The sequence below is a fragment of the Bubalus bubalis genome, chromosome 21 (genome assembly GCF_019923935.1).
Source record: "Bubalus bubalis isolate 160015118507 breed Murrah chromosome 21, NDDB_SH_1, whole genome shotgun sequence".
NCBI classification, from domain to species: Eukaryota; Metazoa; Chordata; class Mammalia; order Artiodactyla; family Bovidae; genus Bubalus; species Bubalus bubalis.
This window is the reverse complement of record NC_059177.1, coordinates 48,358,912-48,380,336: the sequence shown is the minus strand read 5'-3', so window position 1 is coordinate 48,380,336 and position 21,425 is coordinate 48,358,912. Positions and strand designations below refer to the sequence as shown.

At 55.0% G+C, this 21,425-nt stretch overlaps 1 protein-coding gene and 1 long non-coding RNA gene across 5 annotated transcripts; one reads left to right on the top strand and one right to left on the bottom strand.

Annotated features, from left to right (window-relative positions):
- Positions 1-7,163: 7,163 nt before the first annotated feature.
- Positions 7,164-20,130, bottom strand: SEMA3G (semaphorin 3G). 4 transcript variants are annotated; one of them, XM_044933605.2, is made up of 17 exons: positions 19,935-20,130; positions 18,047-18,207; positions 17,867-17,929; positions 17,595-17,714; positions 17,241-17,331; positions 16,999-17,115; positions 16,631-16,776; positions 16,314-16,428; positions 16,152-16,221; positions 15,733-15,877; positions 15,203-15,434; positions 15,017-15,108; positions 14,337-14,378; positions 13,417-13,645; positions 13,016-13,155; positions 11,280-11,711; positions 7,164-7,479 (listed from the first exon to the last, which is right to left on the bottom strand). In XM_044933605.2, the coding sequence occupies exons 1-17, from the start codon at positions 20,041-20,043 to the stop codon at positions 7,219-7,221; spliced, it is 2,565 nt and encodes an 854-aa protein (XP_044789540.2). In that variant the 5' UTR covers positions 20,044-20,130; the 3' UTR covers positions 7,164-7,218. The 4 variants fall into 4 exon arrangements, with proteins under 4 accessions (XP_044789540.2, XP_044789539.2, XP_006044099.3 ...); XM_044933604.2 differs by having other exon boundaries at positions 7,184-7,479; positions 11,280-11,714; XM_006044037.4 differs by lacking the exon at positions 7,164-7,479 and having other exon boundaries at positions 9,035-11,714; positions 19,935-20,129.
- LOC123465245 lies at positions 18,442-19,503 on the top strand. The gene is made up of 3 exons (XR_006640404.1): positions 18,442-18,558; positions 18,765-18,817; positions 18,992-19,503. It is a non-coding gene; the product is annotated as an uncharacterized LOC123465245 (long non-coding RNA).
- Positions 20,131-21,425: the final 1,295 nt, after the last annotated feature.

Genomic DNA, 21,425 nt, shown 5'->3' with positions numbered 1-21,425 from the left:
CCACCCTGGACTGAGAATACCACCACTGCAAAGCTTGGGGCCCTGGACTCAGACAGGCCAGGGGCAGACATGCCCATGTGGGGCAGAAGGGCTCCCCTCACTCCAGGCAGCTTGGTCATCAGCATACCTCCCAGCAAGAGTGAAGACACAGCTCCAGTCAAACCCTCCTACCTGGTGGCTTGAGTATTTCCAGCTCAGGTAAGGGGGCCATGCTAGACATTAGGCAAGGCAGCTAAGATAGAAATTTGGCAGAAGGTCTTGAGAGAAACAGAACAGTTGTTTGTTTTTAATGCTTTTGTGGGTTTTGGATTAGTGGGGGAAACTCTGGACCATTGCCAGATATTGAGTTGGCAGGGTTTCACCAAGGTGAAACTGGAGAAGGCAATGGCAACCCACTCCAGTGCTCTTGCCTGGCAAATCCCATGGATGGAGGAGCCTGGTAGGCTGCAGTCCATGGGGTCGCTGGGAGTAGGACACCACTGAGCGACTTCACTTTCACTTTTCACGTTCATGCATTGGAGAAGGAAATGGCAACCCACTCCAGTGTTCTTACCTGGAGAATCCCAGGGACGGGGGAGCCTGGTGGGCTGCCGTCTATGGGGTCGCACAGAGTCGGACACGACTGAAGCGACGCAGCAGCAGCAGCAGCTAAGCTAAGTCGCATCAGTCGTATCCGACTCTCTGCGACCCCAGAGATGGCAGCCCACCAGGCTCCCCCGTCCCTGGGATTCTTCAGGCAAGAACACTGGAGTGGGTTGCCATTTCCTTCTCCAATATGTGAAGTGAAGTCGCTTAGTCATGTCTGACTCCCAGCCACTCCATGGACTGCAGCCTACCAGGCTCCTCCATCCATGGGATTTGCCAGGCAAGAGTACTGGAGTGGGGTTGGTTCAAATGTTGCTGACCCCTGAAGACTTACACCTGAAGGTGTACAGTGATTCAGATTTGACCAGATTCACTTGGAATCCCAAAGGGGCAGATGGGGACAAAGAAAATACTTTAAAAAGGTCAAAGCATACTAAAAGGACTATAGTGAAAATTACTTTCTAGACTCATCCTTCCCTACCCCCAGTATTATTCCCTAAAGACAACTACTTTCCACTTTTTTAGCCATTTCTTAATATATTAATCGTAGGACATTTTTTACTTCCTATATGTTCTGTAAAGACCTAGCACCTTTAAAACCTTCCCATTTTCATTCCCTCCGTCTTTTATAATTACATCACAATTTCTGTTAAATTAACCTTCAGTGTTTACGTTACCATGGCTATGTAATTGCTCTTTACTACTGAGTCAAGGAGTATATTTATTTTTCCTCTCCTGTACATTTTTTTTTCCTTTAAACAATTTTTTTTTTTTTTTTGCTATTTCAGTCAGTTCAGTTCAGTCGCTCAGTCGTGTCCGACTCTTTGTGACCCCATGAATCGCAGCACACCAGGCCTCCCTGTCCATCACCAACTCCCAGAGTTCACCCAAACTCACGTGCATCGAGTCGATGATGCCATCCAGCCGTCTCATCTTCTGTCGTCCCCTTCTCCTGCCCCCAATCCCTCCCAGCAGGGTCCTTTCCAGTGAGTCAACTCTTCACATGCTATTTACCCATAGCTAATTGTTCCCATATATTCCACATGATCAATTGCCTGCAATTACAGTTTCCCTTGTGGGCTGAACATCAGACGGCTATGCACCGATTTTCTGGAAGACCTGCCCCCTAGAGCCTGCTCCTTCTGAGCTTGCTGCTCCCTGGGCCTTCTCACAGCTCCCCGTGACTCTGTCTTTTTTCATTTTCTCTCCCGCAAATTAGGGGGCTCAGTGCTGTGCTTCCTAATCTGGACATCCAAGGACACTTTGTCAGCGCTCTGCAAATGACAAGAGAGGTTTCAAGTTATATTTTAAACAGTATTTTACCTATCCTAAAGATTCAACTCTTGCAGCAATAATTCACAACTGAAAGATACTTCCAAAATTAAGACATTAGTTTCTTACAGAGCTTATACATTTTGGGTCACCAGGCATATTCTCAGACATCTGGGGTAATATCTTTTCCTTTAAAAAAAGAGTCCATTTCTATACTACTCAAGTGTGAGAAATACCACTGTAACTGAAAATAATGGCCCTCTATCAGCACCCTCTAAACTCCGGCTGCAGTGGGCGGCAGGTGGAGCTCACAGTGGGAGTGGGGAGATGGGGTGCATTTTGTCACCCAGACATTCAGTTGCCCGATCTCTGTGTGCATTTGGTGCCTATCAGAACAGTGCACATGTGTGCACACACCCTTATTAACTTTATCACAGTGTGTATACCCTTACTCTTCGTTGAGGTTAATAGCTAACCCCATTTTTGCGGGCTAGAAAGTCCAAATTTGACATGTCCTCTTCATCTGGGCCTAATCAGCCATTCTCAAATAACTGGGCTTTTGCCTTAAACTTTCAACTTGGGATAGTTTTCAAAGATTTAAAGAAAAATTGTGAAGATACTGCAGAGTCCCCATATACCCCAAGCCCAGTTTCCCCCATTAATGTCTTGCAGCAATACGGTACATTTGTGACAATTAATGAACCAATACCAATACATTACTATTATTGAACCAATACTGATACATTACTATTACCCAAATAAAGCTCATATTTCATTCAGATTTCCTTAGTTTTTACCTAATGTCTTTTTTCTATTCTAGCCGCCCATCCAGGATACCGCATTGCAATGAGTCATCCTGAGTCTTTAGCTCTCTTGGCTCTAACAGTTTGTCAGATTTTCCTGGTTTTTTATGACCTTGACAGTTTTGAGGAGTATGGTCAGGTGTTTTGTTGAGGACCGCTCAATTTGGATTTGTCTGATGTTTTTCTTATAATTAGGGCTTCCCCGATGGCTCAGCGGTAAAGAATCTGCCTGCAATGCAGGAAACACAGGATATGTGGGTTCTATCCCTGGATTAGGAAGATTCCCCTGGAGTAGGAAGTGGCAACCCGCTACAGTATTCTTGACAGAAAAATCCCATGGACAGAGGAGTCTGGCAGGCTACCGTCCAAAGGGTCTCAAAGCGTTGGACACACTGAGCGACTGGAGCACACACACACACTCGTGGGTTTGAGGGAGGAAGACCACAGAGGTAAAGTGCCATTTTTATCACATCAAATTGAAGTTATGTATGATCAGCGTAACTTATCCTTCTTGATGTTCGTCTTGGTCAGCTGGCCAAATTAGTGTTTGTCGAGTTTTTCCAGAAAGAGAAAAATTACTCCCTTTCCCCCTTTCATGCACTACATTTTGGAAAGAAGCCACTCTGTGCAGCCCACAATTAATGAGTGGGGATTTATGTCCCCTCCTTCTTTAAGGACTGAGTATTTACATATATTGTCTGGAGTCTTTCTGCATGGGAGATTTACCTGTCCTCTCCCACTTACTTATTTGCTCAACCATTTATATCAGTATGGACTCATGGGTACGTATATTATACTTTGGGTTATAATCCAGGTCTACTTATTCTGTTGGTTCTGCTTATTCAGGTGGTTCTAGCTTTGGCCACTGGGACTCCTGTGTCCTTTTCACATACTGCCATTATTGTGTTCCCTTTTGGTTTTGGTTTGTTCTGAGCACTTCTTTACTTTTTGGCCCTACAAGAGAGCCCAGACTCATCTGCATTATTTATTTATTTCTGGCTGGGCTGGGTCTTTGTTGTGGCATACAGGCTATCTCTAGTTGAGGCAAGTGGGGGCCACCCTGTTGTCGCAGCACGTGGGCTTCTCGATGTGGTGGCTTCTCTCGTCGTGGAGCACAGCCTCTCGGCACTCGAGATTCAGCAGTTGTGGCACACCGGCTTAGTTGTCCCAGAGCATGTGGGATCCTCCTGGACCAGGGATTATACCCACGTCCCCTGCATTGGCGGGGGGATTCTTAGCCACTGGACCACCAGGGAAGTCCCTCGTCTTGAATATTTTAAATACTTGTTTCCATAAATGGTGTATCTAAGAGAATTACTGTTTTATAACTTAGGACCTAAAACAAATAGTTCACTTGGGGAGAATAGGAATAGACATCAAATAAAATTTCCCCAGGGCCCCTGCTCCCCTTGCTCCAATTCTTACCTTTGTGGGAACCATGAACTAGGGCCAGAAACTTCAGAATCTCCTTCTGTTTCCTTTTCTGCTCAACCACGCTCTTTCTTGTCCATTTGAATTTTCTACATGTTTGCCTTCCTCTCCATCCCACGGCCAATGCTCAGCTCAGACCCTTGTGCCTCACAGAACGACAGCAAAAGCCTTCTCTCTGTATGGTTTCCTACATCCTCTTGCTTTGCTGACATATCTATCCTTTTCCCTTCTGGTAATTGCCATGAAACATCTGCTAGCTCTTCTTTTCTTAGGATGGCCCCCACTGAGATGGACATCTAGGGTCTTTCATGGGCACTCTGCCATGGCTACCCTGGCATAATGGGCCCTGAACATGAGGCTTAGAGTCTAGAGAGCCATAACCTCTATCATTAGCCTGATGAACCCGGTATAAGGGCCACTTCTTCATGCCGAGGCACTCCCTCTGAGCTCTGCTTGTACCCCTATGATAGCCTGTGCTGTTCTCCATCTGGTCCCATAATTGTCTCTTCCTCTAGATTGGAAGTCCCTGATAGGAAGGGACCTGTCTGTCTTATTAACCTTTCTCCCCCTCATGGTGTCTGGCTTGGTGCCCCACATTCAGAGTCAGTTTGCTGTCACCTGGATTATTTATTGGATGTGCTCAAATCCTGCATTTATCAGGCTGTTGCTTAACTGTCAAACACCAGAGGGCACTGGGAGCACGTTGAGGAAGAAGATTCTAACCCTTTACACAGGGAAGGTTGAGAAAGGCTTAGGGAAGCTTCCTTCTATTTTAGGATTGCACAGGACTTACTGCTATTCAGGTGTTCTGAACACATCCATTCAAGTTTACTCATGAGCTGTGCCCCTGTTATATTTAGAGATTAGTATAGACATGACAATAACTTCTAAGTTACTAATGACACTTACTATCATAGGTCAGGTCCTTAGATAGGACTGCCTTCCAGATCTCTCTAGACCCAAAATGATCTTCCTAACCACAGCTGCCCTCCTCTTACCCCTAAAAATGGGATCTCCCAATTCCAAGGGGATTGAGTAATACGGTTCTTTTCCTCTTCTGCCCTACCCTCCTGCTGCGTGTACACACACACACACACACACTCTGACATCAGGGTCTTTGGTTCGTGGTTCAAAGGCTCTGACTTCCTGTGGACAGAGCAGGAGGTTGTTATGAGAAACAGCACCCCCATTGGCCCTGATCCCAGGGACATAGCATCAGCCCCCTGCGTGCTCCCAGACTGCCTGCAGGTGAGTTGTAGCATCACAGGGTCCCTGATGTGAGAAGGCTCCCTTACAGACCAAGCCAGGGAGCCCCATTGCAGAGGGGGTGGCTATTTGCAAGGGTCTCATGCCTTGTACATTTTTTCCAAAAAGCAGAATGGCAGTTGCAGGCCATAAACCAAAGAGTTGATGTTTTTCAGAAAATAATCTCACTTTTCCCTGGCAAACCACCTCCAGCCCCCTGACATCCCTGAGTTCATGGCCTCAGTAGAGGGAGTGAAGCCCAGGAGCTCCTCCCCCTGGTCTTGGGTGTAAACTCACTCCTGGAGCCTGTCCTGAGTGCGCCTCTGATCAGCAGGAAGGCGTGTGCGCCATCAGTGTCCGTCCCTCACAGAGCATCGGAGACCTGTCTGGGCCATCAAAGCCGTCCCCAGCCCCCAGGAGCATTCTGGAGGGGGCTCTAGCCGTACCAGAAACAATTCCCCATTGTGTCCCCCTACTTGGAAATGGTAGATTTGTAAACAGGCCCTTACGTTTGGGCAGATCCTGCTCTGGCTTTGTGCTAGCGTGTTGTTTTTTCTTCCCCGAACAATGTCCTTTCCAGTAGGGCCAGCCGTTCACACCATTGTCTGAGACCCTTGGACTGCAGGAAACAGCACCAGATTCTTATCAGCTGCGGGGGCAGGCAGAGTGAACAGATGAGCTCATGCCCATAAAGCAAGCTGCTGGTCTGCCACATCATTCTTCCGTACCTTTATCTGTGAGAACGGAGCCCCCGTTGGCCCCCAAAGTGGGAAATCTGGGCTTTAAGTCTCTGTCTCCTCCATTTGATGGCAGACACCTGGACTCTGCTCTGGGCCCCTTGCTTCATTTTGGAATCCTCTCCTGCCTGCAGCTGTCCCCGTGCCCTGGTCTTCCTTCTCTGCCCAGTGGGATGTTCTTGGCAGTGAAATACGCCCTTGGGATGGGTTAGGTGCACCCCAGTCATCTTCCTCTGTAGGGGACAGGAATTAAGACTGGCCTCCTGAGTACAAGCTACTAGTTGACTTCTGGAGGCCCAGTGTGAGCATGAGGGTGGGCATCCCTTGCAAGGCCTCCCTGGAGACTGCAGCATTTCCCATCCCCAGTGGAAAATGATTTTTTTTTTTAATAGGCTACATTGAGGAACCAGAAGTTTCCTTAATGAAAATCCAGCAGGGAAAGTGAAAGGTTCCATTAGGACACGGCCTCTAAGGAAGTGGGGGGCCAGCAGTGGTACCCACACAAAGGCGGGCTGGGGCTGAGCAGTGGGAAGTGGGCACGGGGCCACTTTCTTCATCTCCTGTGCACCAGGAGGGTGGGTGAGTCCGGAAGAGAAGCCAGGGTGGAGGCCTAACAATCCTTGAGCTCCTTATCAGGTATTATATCTAAACCTAGCCCCACCCATTCATTCTCTCTGCACACCAGGGCCAACTTTGTAATCTCAGATATCCCCAGGGGATTTGATCTTGCTGCGTGTTGAACTTTCTCCTCGCCAGAGCCCTTTCAGGCTGGGACTTGAGTGAGGTTGGGGTAGATCCTTAACTGGGGTGAAAACTGGTCTATTCTTGAGCAGCTGTCTGCTACTTGTAAGAAGATGTGGCTGATGGGAGACACCTCAGTGTCTGCAGAGCCCTGTGAGACTCACCTCACTCCAACCACATCCCGGGTCCTTGCCAGCCCACAGAGAGGAAAACCTGGCAGGAGCCAGACCTGCCTCCTGAGGGCTGCTGCCTGCCTGTTCCTATAGTTGGGGGATTCTAGGAGTGTCTGAGACTGGACCCTGGCTTAGCAAAGAAGCCATTTGAGAAAGTAAAAAGGACTGTCTTCCTCCCTCATCCTGCCCCCGCTCTGCCCCTTACCCTTGCTTAGAAACTAGTCTTGTAGACTACAGGACAGCCACAAGCTTGGAGTGAACCCTAACCCTCCGCAGAGGACCATGCCAGACACAAGAGGAGCAGGAAGTGGGCTGGGGAGGCGGGCTGGGTGTGAGAGGACAGAAGCCAGAGGCAGGGCAGAGTCCAGGTCCCAGGAACACCAGACCGGCGGGGTGGCAGCATGGGGTGTCAGGTCCTGCTGTGGTGCTGGCCATGGGAAACCAAGATGTGTCTATTCCATCTGGGAAGTCAGGGCCTCCAGAGCTTATAGGCTTAGAAGGCAAAGATTAATTAATTACTCTCACATGTAAAGGGAGGGAATTAATCTAACCAGCATTTCCCCCAAAATATGCTCTTCAGAACATTAGAAACATGAAATGGCAGCTGCTCCATGGGGAAAGAAAGGCAGGGGCGGGAGGCTAGAGGACCACATGTTTTGGAAGGTCATATAGCACAGAGTAGACATGCTAGTTAATGAGGAATCATCGTGGGTTCCTCAGAAGCTTCACAGGGCAAGCAAGCATGCAGTGCACAGCTCTGTGGGGCGAAGGGGACAGAAATCCCGTATTTATCTGACTTGTCAAGGATCTCATGAGACAGTTGTTCCAAAGGACACCATTTTGGACGTCATTTGACTAACCTCTTTCTCGAAGCCCCTTTCCAGCTCTAGACCTGTTTGAGAAATCATAAAACAGGCCCAAAGACTAGGGGACATATAAGAGGAAAAATCTGGGAGCAGAAGATAGAGTGAAATTCCTGCGGCAGGAAATAGGGCTCCAGATGGGGGGATGGGGGGTGGGGTGGTGAGGGGCCAAGGGAAGTCCAGGCCCAGGGGGTCTTCAGGGAATGAATGGTGGTGATGTGGGAGCAGAGACACCATGCATCCCAGGGGAGAGGGGGGCTCCCTCCCTATTCACACACCCACCCAGCCCAGCAGTCCACACCACACGGTGCTCTGATGAGGCTTCTCAGACGGTAGTGGTGGCCTCACTTTCTGTGAGGCCTGGGTGCTTGTGCACGGGCCAGGGGGCAAAAGCAGGGGTCCTGCTCCAGGGCCGGGGTTGCAAGATGGGACTAATGACTGATGACTGTTAAGCCTACTAGTCCATAGCATAGGTTGAAGGGCCCATCCAACCAAGAGGCTGGGCTCTGTGGTGACTTGGGGTGATGTCCTTCCCATTTCTAAAGCAACCCTGCCTTTTCCTATCTCCGTCTGGCACCAGTGGAGTCTGCTCTTGGGGCAGGGGCTTGATGTCACGGTGGGGAGTGGGGCTGGGGGAGAGGTGGCTCCTGCAGCCTGCACAGTAGTTCAGACTCAGGGGCTCCCCCTCCTCTCCCAAAGCTGCAGCTCCCACAGCACAGCCTGCCCCCCTCCCCGTTCCCCACCCCCTCCACCCCCAACCTCCGCCCCGCCACCAGCAAGAGCACAGTGGCTTTAATATACGTTGGTATGTGGCTGCTGAAGACAGGCACCAGGCCAAATGTTGTGTCACAAAGTCAAGTGTTATTGTGAAAAAGGAGCAGGCTGCCTACGTGCCAGCTGCTCTTTGCCAGCATTTTTTTTTTTTTTTTTCCTGGCTCAACATCTTCCTGCAGTTCCAAGAAGTCTCAGAAGTCCATGGGATGGGATTTTCCTAATTTAATAAGCAATCTCAGCTTCATAAGCAAAGCCCTCTGACTTCTTCCTTCCTCTGATACCCATCTCCTTGCCTTTTAGAAAAAACCACCCAGGGTGTTTTTGCCCTTCTGGCATGGACAGGGAAGGCCCCTCCTTTACAGCTCACATGAATGGCATCAATTTAGTACAGAAATACACAGACACAATAATGATATAATTACGTGATATAAATATTAGCTTCATCCCTTTCCCTGTATGTTGTGTGGAAAACCCCTGCACTCTCCTCACCAGCACTCAGGGGCGGTGACGATATAAAGAACAATGGTAATTATGAGAAGTGTGCTTTGAAGACAGAGAAACCACGAGGCCCATCCCGACAGATGAATACAAAAATAGAATTCACACATAGAGGCATTTCCAGGAGTGAATAACACAAGGTACCATGGGGATGGCGGGGTGGAGATCAGTAGAAGCTATCCATATTTTCCAAGTGCAGGTGTTCCTTGTCAGGATTTTGAACTCTTCCCTCCATTTTCCAGAGTAACTTCCCCAGGGGACCCAGCCTAGTTGCCACTGAAAAAACTTGGGATTCGGGGGCAGAGCTGCTGGCAGCTCTGACATCCATGCCTGGGGCTCTGGGCTCTCCCACCACGCTCTTCCATAGCCGCTGTCTTCTCTCCCCCTCTCTTCTCCAGCCCCTCTGCACGGTGCTCCTCCGCTGCTTTTACCTGCTGACATCCCAGCCACAAGTGCCGCTGGCTGCAGGCTTCCCCAGGTGCTGTCAGGTTAGCCTCAGGACACATCTGGCTCACTTTCCATGCGAAGAGGGGAAGGGGCCTGTTTCAGATCCCAGTTCTCTAGAGGTGGCAGGAACCGGGAGGTGGGGAGTGGACGTGGGGCTCAGATGCAATCCAAGGCACACATAGTCTGGGTTTGAGTTCAGGCGGGCAGGAAGCCTTGTCTTTTTATCTGTTTTTTTTTCCCCCCTTCCTTCATCTTGGTTTTTAATGGAGGGAATCTTGAACATGAGGCTCTTGTCCCGCTCCTGTCCATTTTGTGCGTCACTGACTTGTTCATATGCGGGCTGGGAACAACTTTTCATTTAGTCCTCCTCCTCCTCCATGCTCCCCAGCCCAAGAAACACATTACTGCTGATGGCAAAAACACCTCCCTACACACCCAGACAGAATGTGTCCTGGCTACCTGAGCCGGCAGCACCCCCCAAGAACCAGCAGGCTTTAGAAGCTTCCCCCTGCTATTTTCTCCCTTAAAAGAAAAATATAGGGTTCATAAATGAACCACCCATGACAAACCCTTATTTAGCAGAAACCAAAGATCCCAGGGTGGGAAACCTGTGGCTTCTGGGCTGATTGACACCTTCTAGGGGCCTTGAGAATTCCTGCTCCTGGGTCCCGTAGCCGAGCCTAGGGTCTCCTAACCTCTCCCCATCTCAGTCCTCTGTGGCCCCCTAGGCAGAGCGCTGCCTTCTGTCCTCACCACACAGCCTGCTCACACAGCTGCCACGTCCCCATTGTCCCAGCTGTGTGCAAGCTTGCATTGCCCTGGGAAAGATAGCCCACTCCTCTAAATACCCCAACTCCCCTCTCCCTATCTCCTAGTCCACAAAGATGAGGGACAGCTTCTCCCAGAATTCACCCTCTCCCTGCCCATTAACATGGAGACCCTGATGGTGGGGAGAGGCAATCCCATCAGGAGGGGGTGGGCATCTCAGGAAACATGCCTGGCAGCAACGGGGCCCGGGGTAGAGAAGTTAGGCTGGGAGGTTCAGGGAGCTCTAGCAGTCTGTGCTTCTGTGATTTTGAGAAGGAGAAGAGGGGGTGGGCAGTGGCAGGCAACCACCAAGACATCAGGGCACAAAGTGGGAGGGGGTTCTTGCTGTTCCACCTTCCCAGCGCCTCCACTTTCCTCCACCTCAGTCAAGGTAGGTCTTCTTAGCCAGTGCTAGCTGAGGGGTGACTTCCACCCTCCTTGTCTGCCTGAGGGCCCCCTGCCCAGACACCACCTCAGCCGCACCCACACACCCACTCTAAGGGTCACTCAGAATGGCCATTGTTCTGCAGGCTGGGTAAGAACCACCCAACCCTCTCGCCTCTGGGCACAAGCGGAAATGTGCTGTGGGAGCCTTGCTCAAGAACAAATAGCAGACCCACTGGGGTTGCCAGCAGCCAGAGGGTGTTGACTCCTGCCTGGGACTGAGAGCCCAGAGAGGGACGAGGAACAGGCCTGGGACACAGGGCCCTCCATCAGGCCCCAGCCTATCCTGTGGGTGGCCTGGAAGGGGCCTGGGGACAGAGATTCTATCTCTAAGAGGCCATCAGGCACATTAACCCCCTCTGCCCTAGCTGGGTGGGTGGGAGATGCTGGGGGCTGCTTCTGGCCACTCGGCCCATCCCAACCACCCCCTCCTCCTCCCTCCTCTATGTAGCCTCATACCTCCCGGGGTGTCCGATTGCGCTCGGCCTGCACCCGGCTCTTCACCTTCTTGCCCAGCTCCAGCCCCACCCAGCTCTTGCCCTTGGCCTGTTTGCTGCGGGTGCGGCTGCGGGAGGGGCACCACACTCGCTCACAGTACTCATCCACCCGGGGCAGGTTGGCGAAGCCGATGAGCTGCATGATGTCCTTATACCAGGCCTTGGAGTAGGGGGAGGCGGGGCCGCCTCGGGCTGTGGGCTCCTCTGGCCTCGGCTCCCGGGGGAACAGAATGTCGAGCTGTGCAGGCACGATCACCTCCAGAGCCAGGCGGACCACCACCTGGGAGAAGCCGTGCTCCAGCGTCATGCAGGTATAGGTGCCCGCATCCAGGCGGTTGAGCCTGCGGAACAGCAGCCCCTGCTCTGTTTGCAGGACGCGCTCATCGGTCTTCACCTGCTGGAGGTGTGGGAGGGCGTGAGGGCACCTGGAGCAGCGTTTGCCCCATCAACTTCTTTGCCCCTTGCTTTTCCACATTTGCCATCTCAGGGCTCATTCTCCCCTTCCCAGCAGCATGGCAGGCTCAGCGTCCTTGACTGAACTAACTGCCGGCAGGGCCTCACTTTCCCAGAACCCAGGACAGGGCCTGCGAAGGGGGCTTCTCAAAGGTTTGATTGACTGGTTTCTCCCCTCGTCAGAGCTCTGGAGCCCCTATCTTGGCCTTGGGGGCCCCTGGCACACATTCCCAGAGAACAGAGAGGGTTAAAGGGTATTTATGGGCTTTTTCTCAAGTCAGGGTTTACCCCCAGCCCCAGGAATAAAACTGCTCTACACTCGCCACTGTACAGAGCTCTCCCTGTCTTGGTCTGCACTGTTCACTCCCCCGACATTGAAGGGCCCACAGGCCCATCATGGTGTAGGAGGGGAGCATGGTTCCGATCCGACCCATCTTTGGCCTGGACCCTGGCTGGGCTTTAGTCCACACGTGTGTACACCGAGGCTGCACTGCTTGGGTGGTGAGTGTTGTGTAACTCCATCTCATTGCTCCCCTGAGTCTGCCCTCCCAGGGAGACTTCTCAGTGCCCAGCCCAACAGCTGGCCCAAGGCTGGCCTCCCCCAGTTCTCAAGCTGGGAGGAGAGCCCCTCCTGTAATCAACCCACTCCCTCCCCTTCCCATCTGTGGGAGCAGCTTGAGAATGGCTCTTCACCCTGCCCCACCCACACCCAACCTCAGGCCCCAGAATGAAGCCATCTCTGGGGTTGACAGACTTTTCTGGATGGGGGAGGAGAGGGCCTAGGCAGACAGCTGGACTCTAGGGAGGAAGTGAGGGGCCAGGCAGTGTGTACTTGTGTGTGTGTGTGGTGGAGGTGTATGTGCAAGGGCCGGTGGTCAGGGGCCCAGGCCTCCTAGGGTGAAGGAAGACCCTGAGGAAGAGACCCCTTCAAAGATGAGCCATATGTGTAGGCATGGGAGCCTTCCTGACCAGCCCAGCCCCCCTTCCCTCTCCGCCATCTCTGCCAGGCCCTCTCAGACAGAGCCCAGCCCAGGGCCTGGGAATTTGTGGGCTGCCTGTCACTGGAGAAGTTCTGCCACATCTGGCCTGGGTGTTCCCAGATGGCAGGAACAGGGGCACCTCCTTCTAGGCACCCCAGGGGCCTGATGCACGCTTTTCTTAAGTTGATCTTGGCAGGTTCCCCCGAGAGCTCAGGGAGGGGTGTGACTCAGGACACGTGCAGGCTGGAGCCAGGTCCTCACTCACCTGCTCAGGCCTCTCGGCCCCGGGCCTCTGCAAGAACCAATGCGCGGCAGCCTGTGGGGACTTGGGCAGGCACTCTAGGAAGGTGCTGTTGTGCTCCGTGCCGTAGACGGTGGTGGTCGCCACGAGTCCGGCAGTCTCCTCTGGGGGAGATTTGGAAGTGGGCTCAGCTCAGGAACCGTAAGGCCCCCAGGACCACCAACTGACTCCCACAGCCCAGGGCCCCCCATGAATGTGACAGGGACTAGGCATCTGCTGATCCCTAAGCCCCTCTCTCTACCCAAAGACGCTGCACCCATAGCTGACAGGAGCTACACACAGAGAGAAACTGAGGGCTGCCTGTGACCAGAGGAGCAGCCTGAGGCCACACTCCACAGGGGCGACAGGTGCCCTCCGCTGCTCACCCTCCTGGCTCTGGCCCAGGCACTGCAGGGCAGGGTTGCCATGCCGGATGTCCTGGCGGCGGAACCGCCGCTTGCTGGAGCCGGGCCGGTAGCGGGTGCAGGAGGCACCGTCCCAGGCGCAGTAGGGGTCCCGAGCCAGGCAGCACTCCGCACAGGCACTGCCATACGTCTCGCACTGGTGCAGCTGCAACCGGGCCACGCCCAGCCTTGAGCCCACGTACAGCATTTGCTGGAAGGGACACAGGCAGAGCCCGAGGTGAGTCTGTGCTCCACACAGCAGCAGCTAGGCTCTCAGCCCCCTCGGCACTCCTGACATTTGCAAGAGTCTTTCAGAACTTCCTGAGTGCATTCCCAGAACAAAAAATGTTTATCACCCACCTGATCTACATCGGATCCGATGCTAGGGCGTGGAGGAGATGGGGCACACCTGGGGTCTTTTTTCTACGGGGCTTTTCCAGACCCTCCCAGCAGGAGACCTTTGCCTTCTACCCCAATGGCCTTGCCTCTGACTTTAGAGGTGAACTGCCTTGAGCAGTCCTAGCACAAAAGTAGAGATTTACCCAAAGATAAACTGGGGCAGATGAACTTGGGGAGGTTTTGCCACTTGCAAAAGGACACACAGCATGTCTCTAAAATCTGTTTGACATAAAATCTGGATCCTGTTTTCAAGCACGTTTTTGTCTGCCCTGAGTTGCTGGCCTTTGTGGATCTCCCCTTATCTGAACACAGGCTCACTTACTGAGGGCCTCCCACTGCCCATGGGTTTCGTGCGTGGGAATCTCAGCTCCTAGCTGAACCCACAACCGTCATTGCAGGGCCTAATCAGGCAGCCCCAGGGCCTGCTGGGAAACAGCAGGGCTCAGGGAAACTTCAGGAGATCAGAGGAAGGAGGATTTGGCAGCCACGGCAGCTGCTCTTACCCTTTTGACGGAGATCTCCATCTCAGTGATGGGTGTTGGCACCTGGGAAAGAAGCGAGACCTGCCCTGAATCCCTGCTTTCAGCCTCTTCCAGCCTCTTGAGTGAAAGCCATCTTTCTCCCAGGTCAGTGCACTCCCTGGCAACTAAGGCCAGATGGTCTTTCCCACACATTGTGTTTTAGAAAGGTCCCCTCTCCCTGGCTGGCCTCCAAGGCTTGGCTAAAAGCACAAAGCTCTGGTGTCCCCTCCCACAGCCCTGTCCCCCAGCAATGAGGCAGCTGTCCCAAATCACCCATTCCACCCACTTGGGGAAGCTCAGCAGTTCCCCAAACACAGATGACCCCCTGCCTGACTCTGTAGAGGGGTCAACAGAACCCCTTGGGGTGTCAATCACCCCTCACTACAACTTGAGCCTGGCAGGGCTTTGTCAACGGGCGATCGCCTTGGCCATCTGTCCCTGGGCCCCCCTCCTCTCAACTCACAGACTACGTCTCTAGGCCCGCAGTCATTTAGAAGCGTCGGCAAGGCCCCTGCGATAGTGAGGCCCACTGCCCACTGACTGCGGGTTCGGTAAAGATAGGCCCATTTCCCTCCTACACTTTGCTCCTGCTTCCTTGTAGCCAGGCCTAGACACAGGGATGGAGCCTAAGGGAACCCTCCCCATCAGTTCCCCCTGCTCACCTTAAACACCTGGAGCTCTTCCAGAACTACTTCCTCAGGCTCTGCAGAGCCCGCCCCCTGGAGGGCAATGACCTTGAGCACGGACCCTGAATCTGGGGCAGGGGAGGAGGGGTCAGTGGGAGAGGAAGGGGCAGCTCAGGTCCCCACACACCTCCCCTGGCCAGGCACCCCATGCAGCCCACCTACCAGTCCCCAGAAAGATGACGTCGTAGGGCCCGTCCTCTGCCTCCACACGGTCCACCACGATCTGACGTAGCTGCTGGGCCAGATGGGTTTTGACAAGGACAGGACGACCCCGCCGGGGACGCACGGGCCGGAACATGAGTGGGTGGGCTCGGGCAAACTGCAGCACCTCATCCGGGTAGTCCTTGGTGCTGCCAAAGGGTCGTCCTGGCTGTGCAGTCATCTTACTGGGACACTGTAGGCCATGGCAAAGGGAATGCCTGAAGCCTCCTGGGTTGTCACATTCCCCACCCCCAGTCTGTGTCTAGACTCCACTGGCTGTTCACACCAGCCTCCGAGGGACAGCTCGTGGACCCTTAGTGCTGTATGAGAGACTCCTCAGTGTAGTCAGGGCTCCGCTCCCCTCCTCACCCCACCCAGCCCAGCCGCTGCCCTGGGGCTTTGCGCAGACCCAAGCCTGTCCTTGGCATCTAGAGCCCCTCCCAGCATCTACTCAGCCCTCTTCCCTGCCCTGGTCCCAGGTAGATACTCACCATGCCAGGACGTGGAAAGGGCACCTTGCCCCCATAGGGGCCCCATTGGTGCTGGGGACCATCTTGGTGGGCAAAGGGCCCCTTGAAGACCTCCCAGATATCAGCCATGTGGTACACACAGATGGCATAGCCCTGGAACACAGCACTGCAGAGAACAGACAGGGATAGTCAGGCCAGGGAGGTTCTCAGAGACAGGAAGGGGGCAGCATAGTTCCATAGGGAGGATGATGGTGCCTGCGGTCAGCAGAGACGGGAAAACAAGGACACCCAGGCAAAGAATACAGCCACGGAGTCACCGAGTCAGGGACAGAGTCAGGGACCCCTGGCTAGGCTGGGACGTGAGAGCAGGGGCTCAACAGGGGAGGCCAGGGTGTAGAGACAGGGCCGGGGGTGGGGGTAAGGGGAGGCCATCTGCCCACCTGACCGTGCTGAACAGAGCGTACACCTCCAGGCTCTTCCCCGAGTTGGGCCACAGCAGGAACACGTCCTCTGGGAGACAGAAGGCCACCGCCAGTGCCCCCCACTCATGGGCTCTGAGCCCTCTCCAGCCCTCACCCCATGTGCTCTGGCCATGCCCTTACCCAGCTGGTCGAAGTGGGTCTCAGCACCGCCAGGGCCAGGCACGGAGCAGAGCAGCCTGGCCTTGAGGAAGGTGCTCCATTTGTTCACCAGCACCCGCTGGCCGCCCGCATCATTCTGGAGGGTGGGGGCCAGTCAGCCTTGGGGCCCGAGGACAGGCCGCCCCCTTTCCTGCTCCTCCACCCTCACCCTTGGAGGGAGGCATGGATGTCAGCCCCACACCCTTGCTTCAGTTTGCCTACTGTTTCAGGTGGGGACAGGGCTGGGAAGACGTGTATGGCCAGGATTCCAACCTCACTGTCCCTTCCACAGCTCTCACCACGCAGACGCGGCCCACTCGGCTGACGGTGACACGGCCCGGGCCTCCGTCAGGCGAGGGGACCGTCTCCGAGAAGAAGAAGTACACTTTGTCATCGTCCGGGTCGGAATTGTCAGGGATCCGGGCGGCCAGCACAAACCTGGGGTCTGGGAGGTAACAGGGAGGAGTTGGTAGGGCCCTCACGGGGAGGAACAGGGCAGGGGTGAACCAGTGAGGAGGAGAAGAGGCGCAGGGACCCCAGGGACCCCAGTGGGTCTTAGGGAGTGGAGTGGGGATGGGCTGCCCCTCCGGTCCCCACTCCCTCCTCACTGCCGGTGCCAGGGGCAGAACCCAGTCAAGCCTTGCTCTTCACAGAGCCCTGAGCTCACCGTGCAGGAGGTTCTGGTCAGAGTCAGAACGCAAGGCTGGTCGGGGACCCCCAGACCGGAAGATCATGGCCTCATGCCCCAGGAAGTCGGCATTGAGGCCTGTGTACAGCTCCCCTCCTAGGGTTGGGGTGGGGGCAGAGTCAGGGGAGGAGGGCCAGGCCCTGAACCTGGCCCATCCCTTCCCAATGAGGCTGGCCAACCCCCACCTTTGTCATGCCGGCCCTGGCCTGGGTGTCACCCACCTACAAAGGCACTGGCGAAGGGACGACTGGGCTCGTGTGGGCATCTCCCCCTCCCACTTTCCATGCTTCGGGGCTCCAGATGGAGCACATGCTGGGGAGAGGGAGGGAGAGGAGTTACCTGGGAAAGCAGTGCCAGCCTCCTACCTGGGCAGTGGCCATTGCGTGCGGCTAGACAGTAGGGGTGGGTGGAAGGCGCCCTCATTCAGGACCTTGCCAGTAGGGGCGGCTCCCTGGCACAAAGGCGCCTTTCAGGCTCTGACCCCTCTGCCCTGACCCAGGCTCAATGGGTAGAATTCAGACAGTAGGAGGAAATGTCACAGCTTCCCAGCCCTCTGTGGGGCCGCTGCAGCTCACCTCTCCACGATGCCCAACAGCAAGGAGGGCACAGGTGGGCTGGAAGGCGCCAGTGCCACATGCCAGCAGGTGGGTCCGGTTGTGGGGGTGCAGCACCCGTACAAAGTTGGCACACTCCACCTGGGGAGAAGGCAGGTGGGGGATGGATCTTGGGTGAGGGGAAATTCTACCAGACCATCAAGATCTGTTCCATGTGGCCCCAGCTCAGGCACCTGGGGTCAGGGCCTGGGTGTGGGTCAGGGTCGGTGACAGTCCCTCCTGATAGCACTCACCAAAGGATCTCTTCCCTTGCGAACACACTCCTCTCTCTGTCCGGGCTGCGGTGGCCACAGGACCTGAAACACAGCCAGGTCAGCCTGGCTGACCCCTGACCTCACAGCCTCAGTTGCCCCAGTCAGCCTCCCGTCTGGAGTCACCTAGCCCTCAGAGAGAGTTGCTTCCCAACAGCTCACCTCCCGGGGATCCGGCCATGTCTGGTCCAACCGCAGAGAATAGATGGCATCACGGCCGCCCAGAAACAGTCGGTCCCGGTACTCATCCAGGTACATGGCCTGAAGGTCCAGGGAGCCCCGGGGCCCCAGAAAGATGGCAGAACGGTTGGCAGATAGGAGGTCTAGGAGGGAGCCGAGGGAGGGGGTCAGAGCTGCTGCTCAGCCCACTTCTCCAGCCAGTGTGTGGAGGTGGAGGGTCCCAGCTGTGCATCTACCGCCCCACACACACTCACATCTGGAAAATGTTTCCATCCACAGGGCTGCTGGAGGGCTTCTGGGAAGTGACTCCTGGGGGTGGGTGGGACAGGGGACTCAGAGCCCCCCACCCAGCCAAGCCCACCCAAAGGCCTGCCCCCTTTCCCTCCACTCCATGGCCCCCTGGTCTTCAGTTCACATCTCCTTCCCCTGGCCTGTGTTCTACCGGCTCCTCAAGGAAGATGGCCCCACCAGCAGAACTTATGGCTGCAAGCTGGGTGAAGTGCTGGGAGAGCCTGGAGGAAGTCTGGGTGGTCTGAGTAGCATACAAAGCTGACTCAGTGGGACGGGCAGACAGGGGAGTGTGTTCCCAGCAGAGGGAGCATCTGCCTAAGGCCTGGGTGTGGGAGAGGCCAGATACGGCCAGGTGGATCTCTAGGCTCTGGTCCAGGGATATGGCTAAAGAGGGTTTTCTCCTCCATAGACTCTGCCTACCCAGGAATGGAGGTGGCTGTCTGCGGATGATGATCCCAGGAGGTGGGAGTCCTGAAATAGGTCTTTGGGGTCCAGCTAGGTAGCTGGAGGAGATGGGTGTGCAAACAAACAGCAGGATGTCTGGCCACCCTTGGGGAGGGGGGATAGCCAAGCCTGCCCCAAAGGTCATCTTTTCTATCCCCAAACACTCAACTCTATCCCCAAACTCATTAACAGCCTCTTCCAGGAAGCCTTCCAGGACTGACAGTACTTTGGAGTAGATTTGCCCTATTTGGACCTTTTCTTGTAGCCTGACTTCCCCCAAAGCCACAGCTCCCAGGGCAGGACCCCATTCCACCCCCTCCTCCCCAACCCCGCCACCACCACACTCCCTTCATACTCCAGAGTGGAGCCATGTCCCCTGTCCCCCAACTCTCCAGAGAAGGCCTGAGTCTCGCCCCTTGGACTGGGAGAAGGTGAGCATCCCTCTGGTTTCCCCATGGAGAAAACTCTGTGGCAGCCTGCGTCTCATCAGATTCAGAAGAGGCTTGTGCCGGCTGCAGCACAGCATGCTTGTGATCTAACAACATCCAACACAACCGGTTAGATGTGCAGAGGAACTTCCTGGGCCAGGATGGGCAAAGAAGGGAAGCCACACAGAGCCTCATGGATGGAGGGGAAGAGAAAGGCCAGCATTACAAAGTGGGCTGCCAGAGGCAGGAGTGGGAACAGGGTTGTGGGGATCGGCTGAGGGGCCCCCTCTTCCCCACTGTCTGCCCTGGGCAAGGAGTGCAGCTGAGAGTAGACAGATCCTCCAGACTTGCCCTCTCTGCCCCCTTCCCATCTCTCTCTGCCCACCTCTACTGAGCTCCCTCTCCTTTTCTCTAAGCCCCCTCACTCAGGTTCTCCCCCAGTGTGTCTCTGTCTCCCACCTCCACCCCGGTCCCATCTGCCAGGATTGGTCCGCCTCCCCCTGCCTTCCTCCCAGGAGCCTCTGGCAGCCAGCAGGGAGCACATGGCCGGGAATAACTGTAAAGTCCTTCCTGCAGGCTGTGCTAGGAGTGGCTGAATCCCCCCTCCGCTGGCAGAACAGACTGCCTGGGGCTGGCTAGAGTCCCACACCTGGGGTATAGCAGGGTCAGGGGCTCCACGGACGCGCACACAGAGTGCACTGCCCTACCTCGGAAGGAGAGCCGCAGGCGGGGCACGCTGGGGCCGGGGCTGGGACTGCCCCCCCGGAGGAGGAGGCCCCCCAGGAGGCAGCAGACGGCCCAGGCTGAGGGGGCCATGCTGAGGAACGGGCACCGAGCTGCTTGCAGAGCTGCCCTGGGTCCCGCGCTGCCGCTGGTTGTAGTTTGCTCATTAGCCGCCAGGCCCGCCTCTGCTGCTTATAAGGCAGCGGCTCCACCCAGTCCAAGGCGGGAGGAGGAGGGAGGGGTCGAGTGCCCCGCCCTCCACCTGCAGTCTCTCCCTCCACCTCCGCTGGCCCGGTTGGTGGCTCTGTGTCAGAATAGCTTGTTCTCCATTTGGGAGACTTTTTTTCTGGCCAGACTATGATGGTTTATACGGAAATGTCCATAAACCCAAGTCCCTCGGCTCTAGCAAAATGTCAAGGGGGAGAGATAGCCTGGAAGGGAGATCAGAGGTTGATGAGCTGGATGGGTGGTCTAGCTGGGCTCTCCTTTGCTCCTTGCCCCTCCACTGCCCATGACAGAGACCCCCCACAGGCTGATTCTGTGCCCAGGTCCCTGACACCAAGAGTCCAGCCCCCTGAAGCCTTGGCCTGGCTCCCCAGCTCCCCTGACAGGGCCCAGGTTGCCTAGGGGTACTCATTCCAGCCCAAGGGACTCTGTGCTTTGGAAGAGGACTTGAGGGCCGTCCACACTTTACAGATCTGAAATTGGCAACAGATGAATGGCCAGACTTCTCCACCCAGGCCTATTCCTATCTGGCCTCCAGGCCCCACATCCCATTTCACTGGGTCAGGGAACAGGATTCACCTTGTGCCAGAGAAGCCCCGTTTGCCCCGCCTCCCTCCTCCAGTTCTCCCAGAGCCCCAGGGCCCAGAGTATCACTAGGTGAGTGGTGGGTTCTTCCCAGACTTCCCCTCTGCCTGTAGGCCCTATATCTATGGTTCCTCCAGAGTGAAGGTAGGGGGAGGATGCTCATACCCCCATTCCCTCTGCTCTGAGTGCTGATCCAGGGGACAGGAGAGACAGAATAGCGACAAGAAGGGAGATGAGGCTGAGAGGCTGAATAAGGACACTCGAGGAGACCCCCATCATCTCCTCAACAGTAGTCCCTGTCTCCACCCTCCACAGCTGCCACTCTACCCCATTCCAGACCCCTACACTCTGAAGCCTTGGGTGCTAAGATTTCAACCTTGAGCCAGAATCTTGGTGCTCCCAGGATTCTAGAAACTTACTGTAAGTTAGGCCTCCTGGAGAGACGAGCCTGAGCCCTCAAATGGCATCAGAGAATGAAAGAGGTGATCCAGGCCACATAGCAGCCTGAGAACAGGACTTGCTCTGTCCTGCCCCTTTGCTCCTAAAGGTGCTGGGATCCCACCTCCCTTTCTAGCTCATTTCTGAAAGGGAAATAGATCAATGTCTCTCTTTTAAAAAAAATTTTTTTTTTGGAAACAAATCAGTCTCTTGAGTCAGCATAAGAA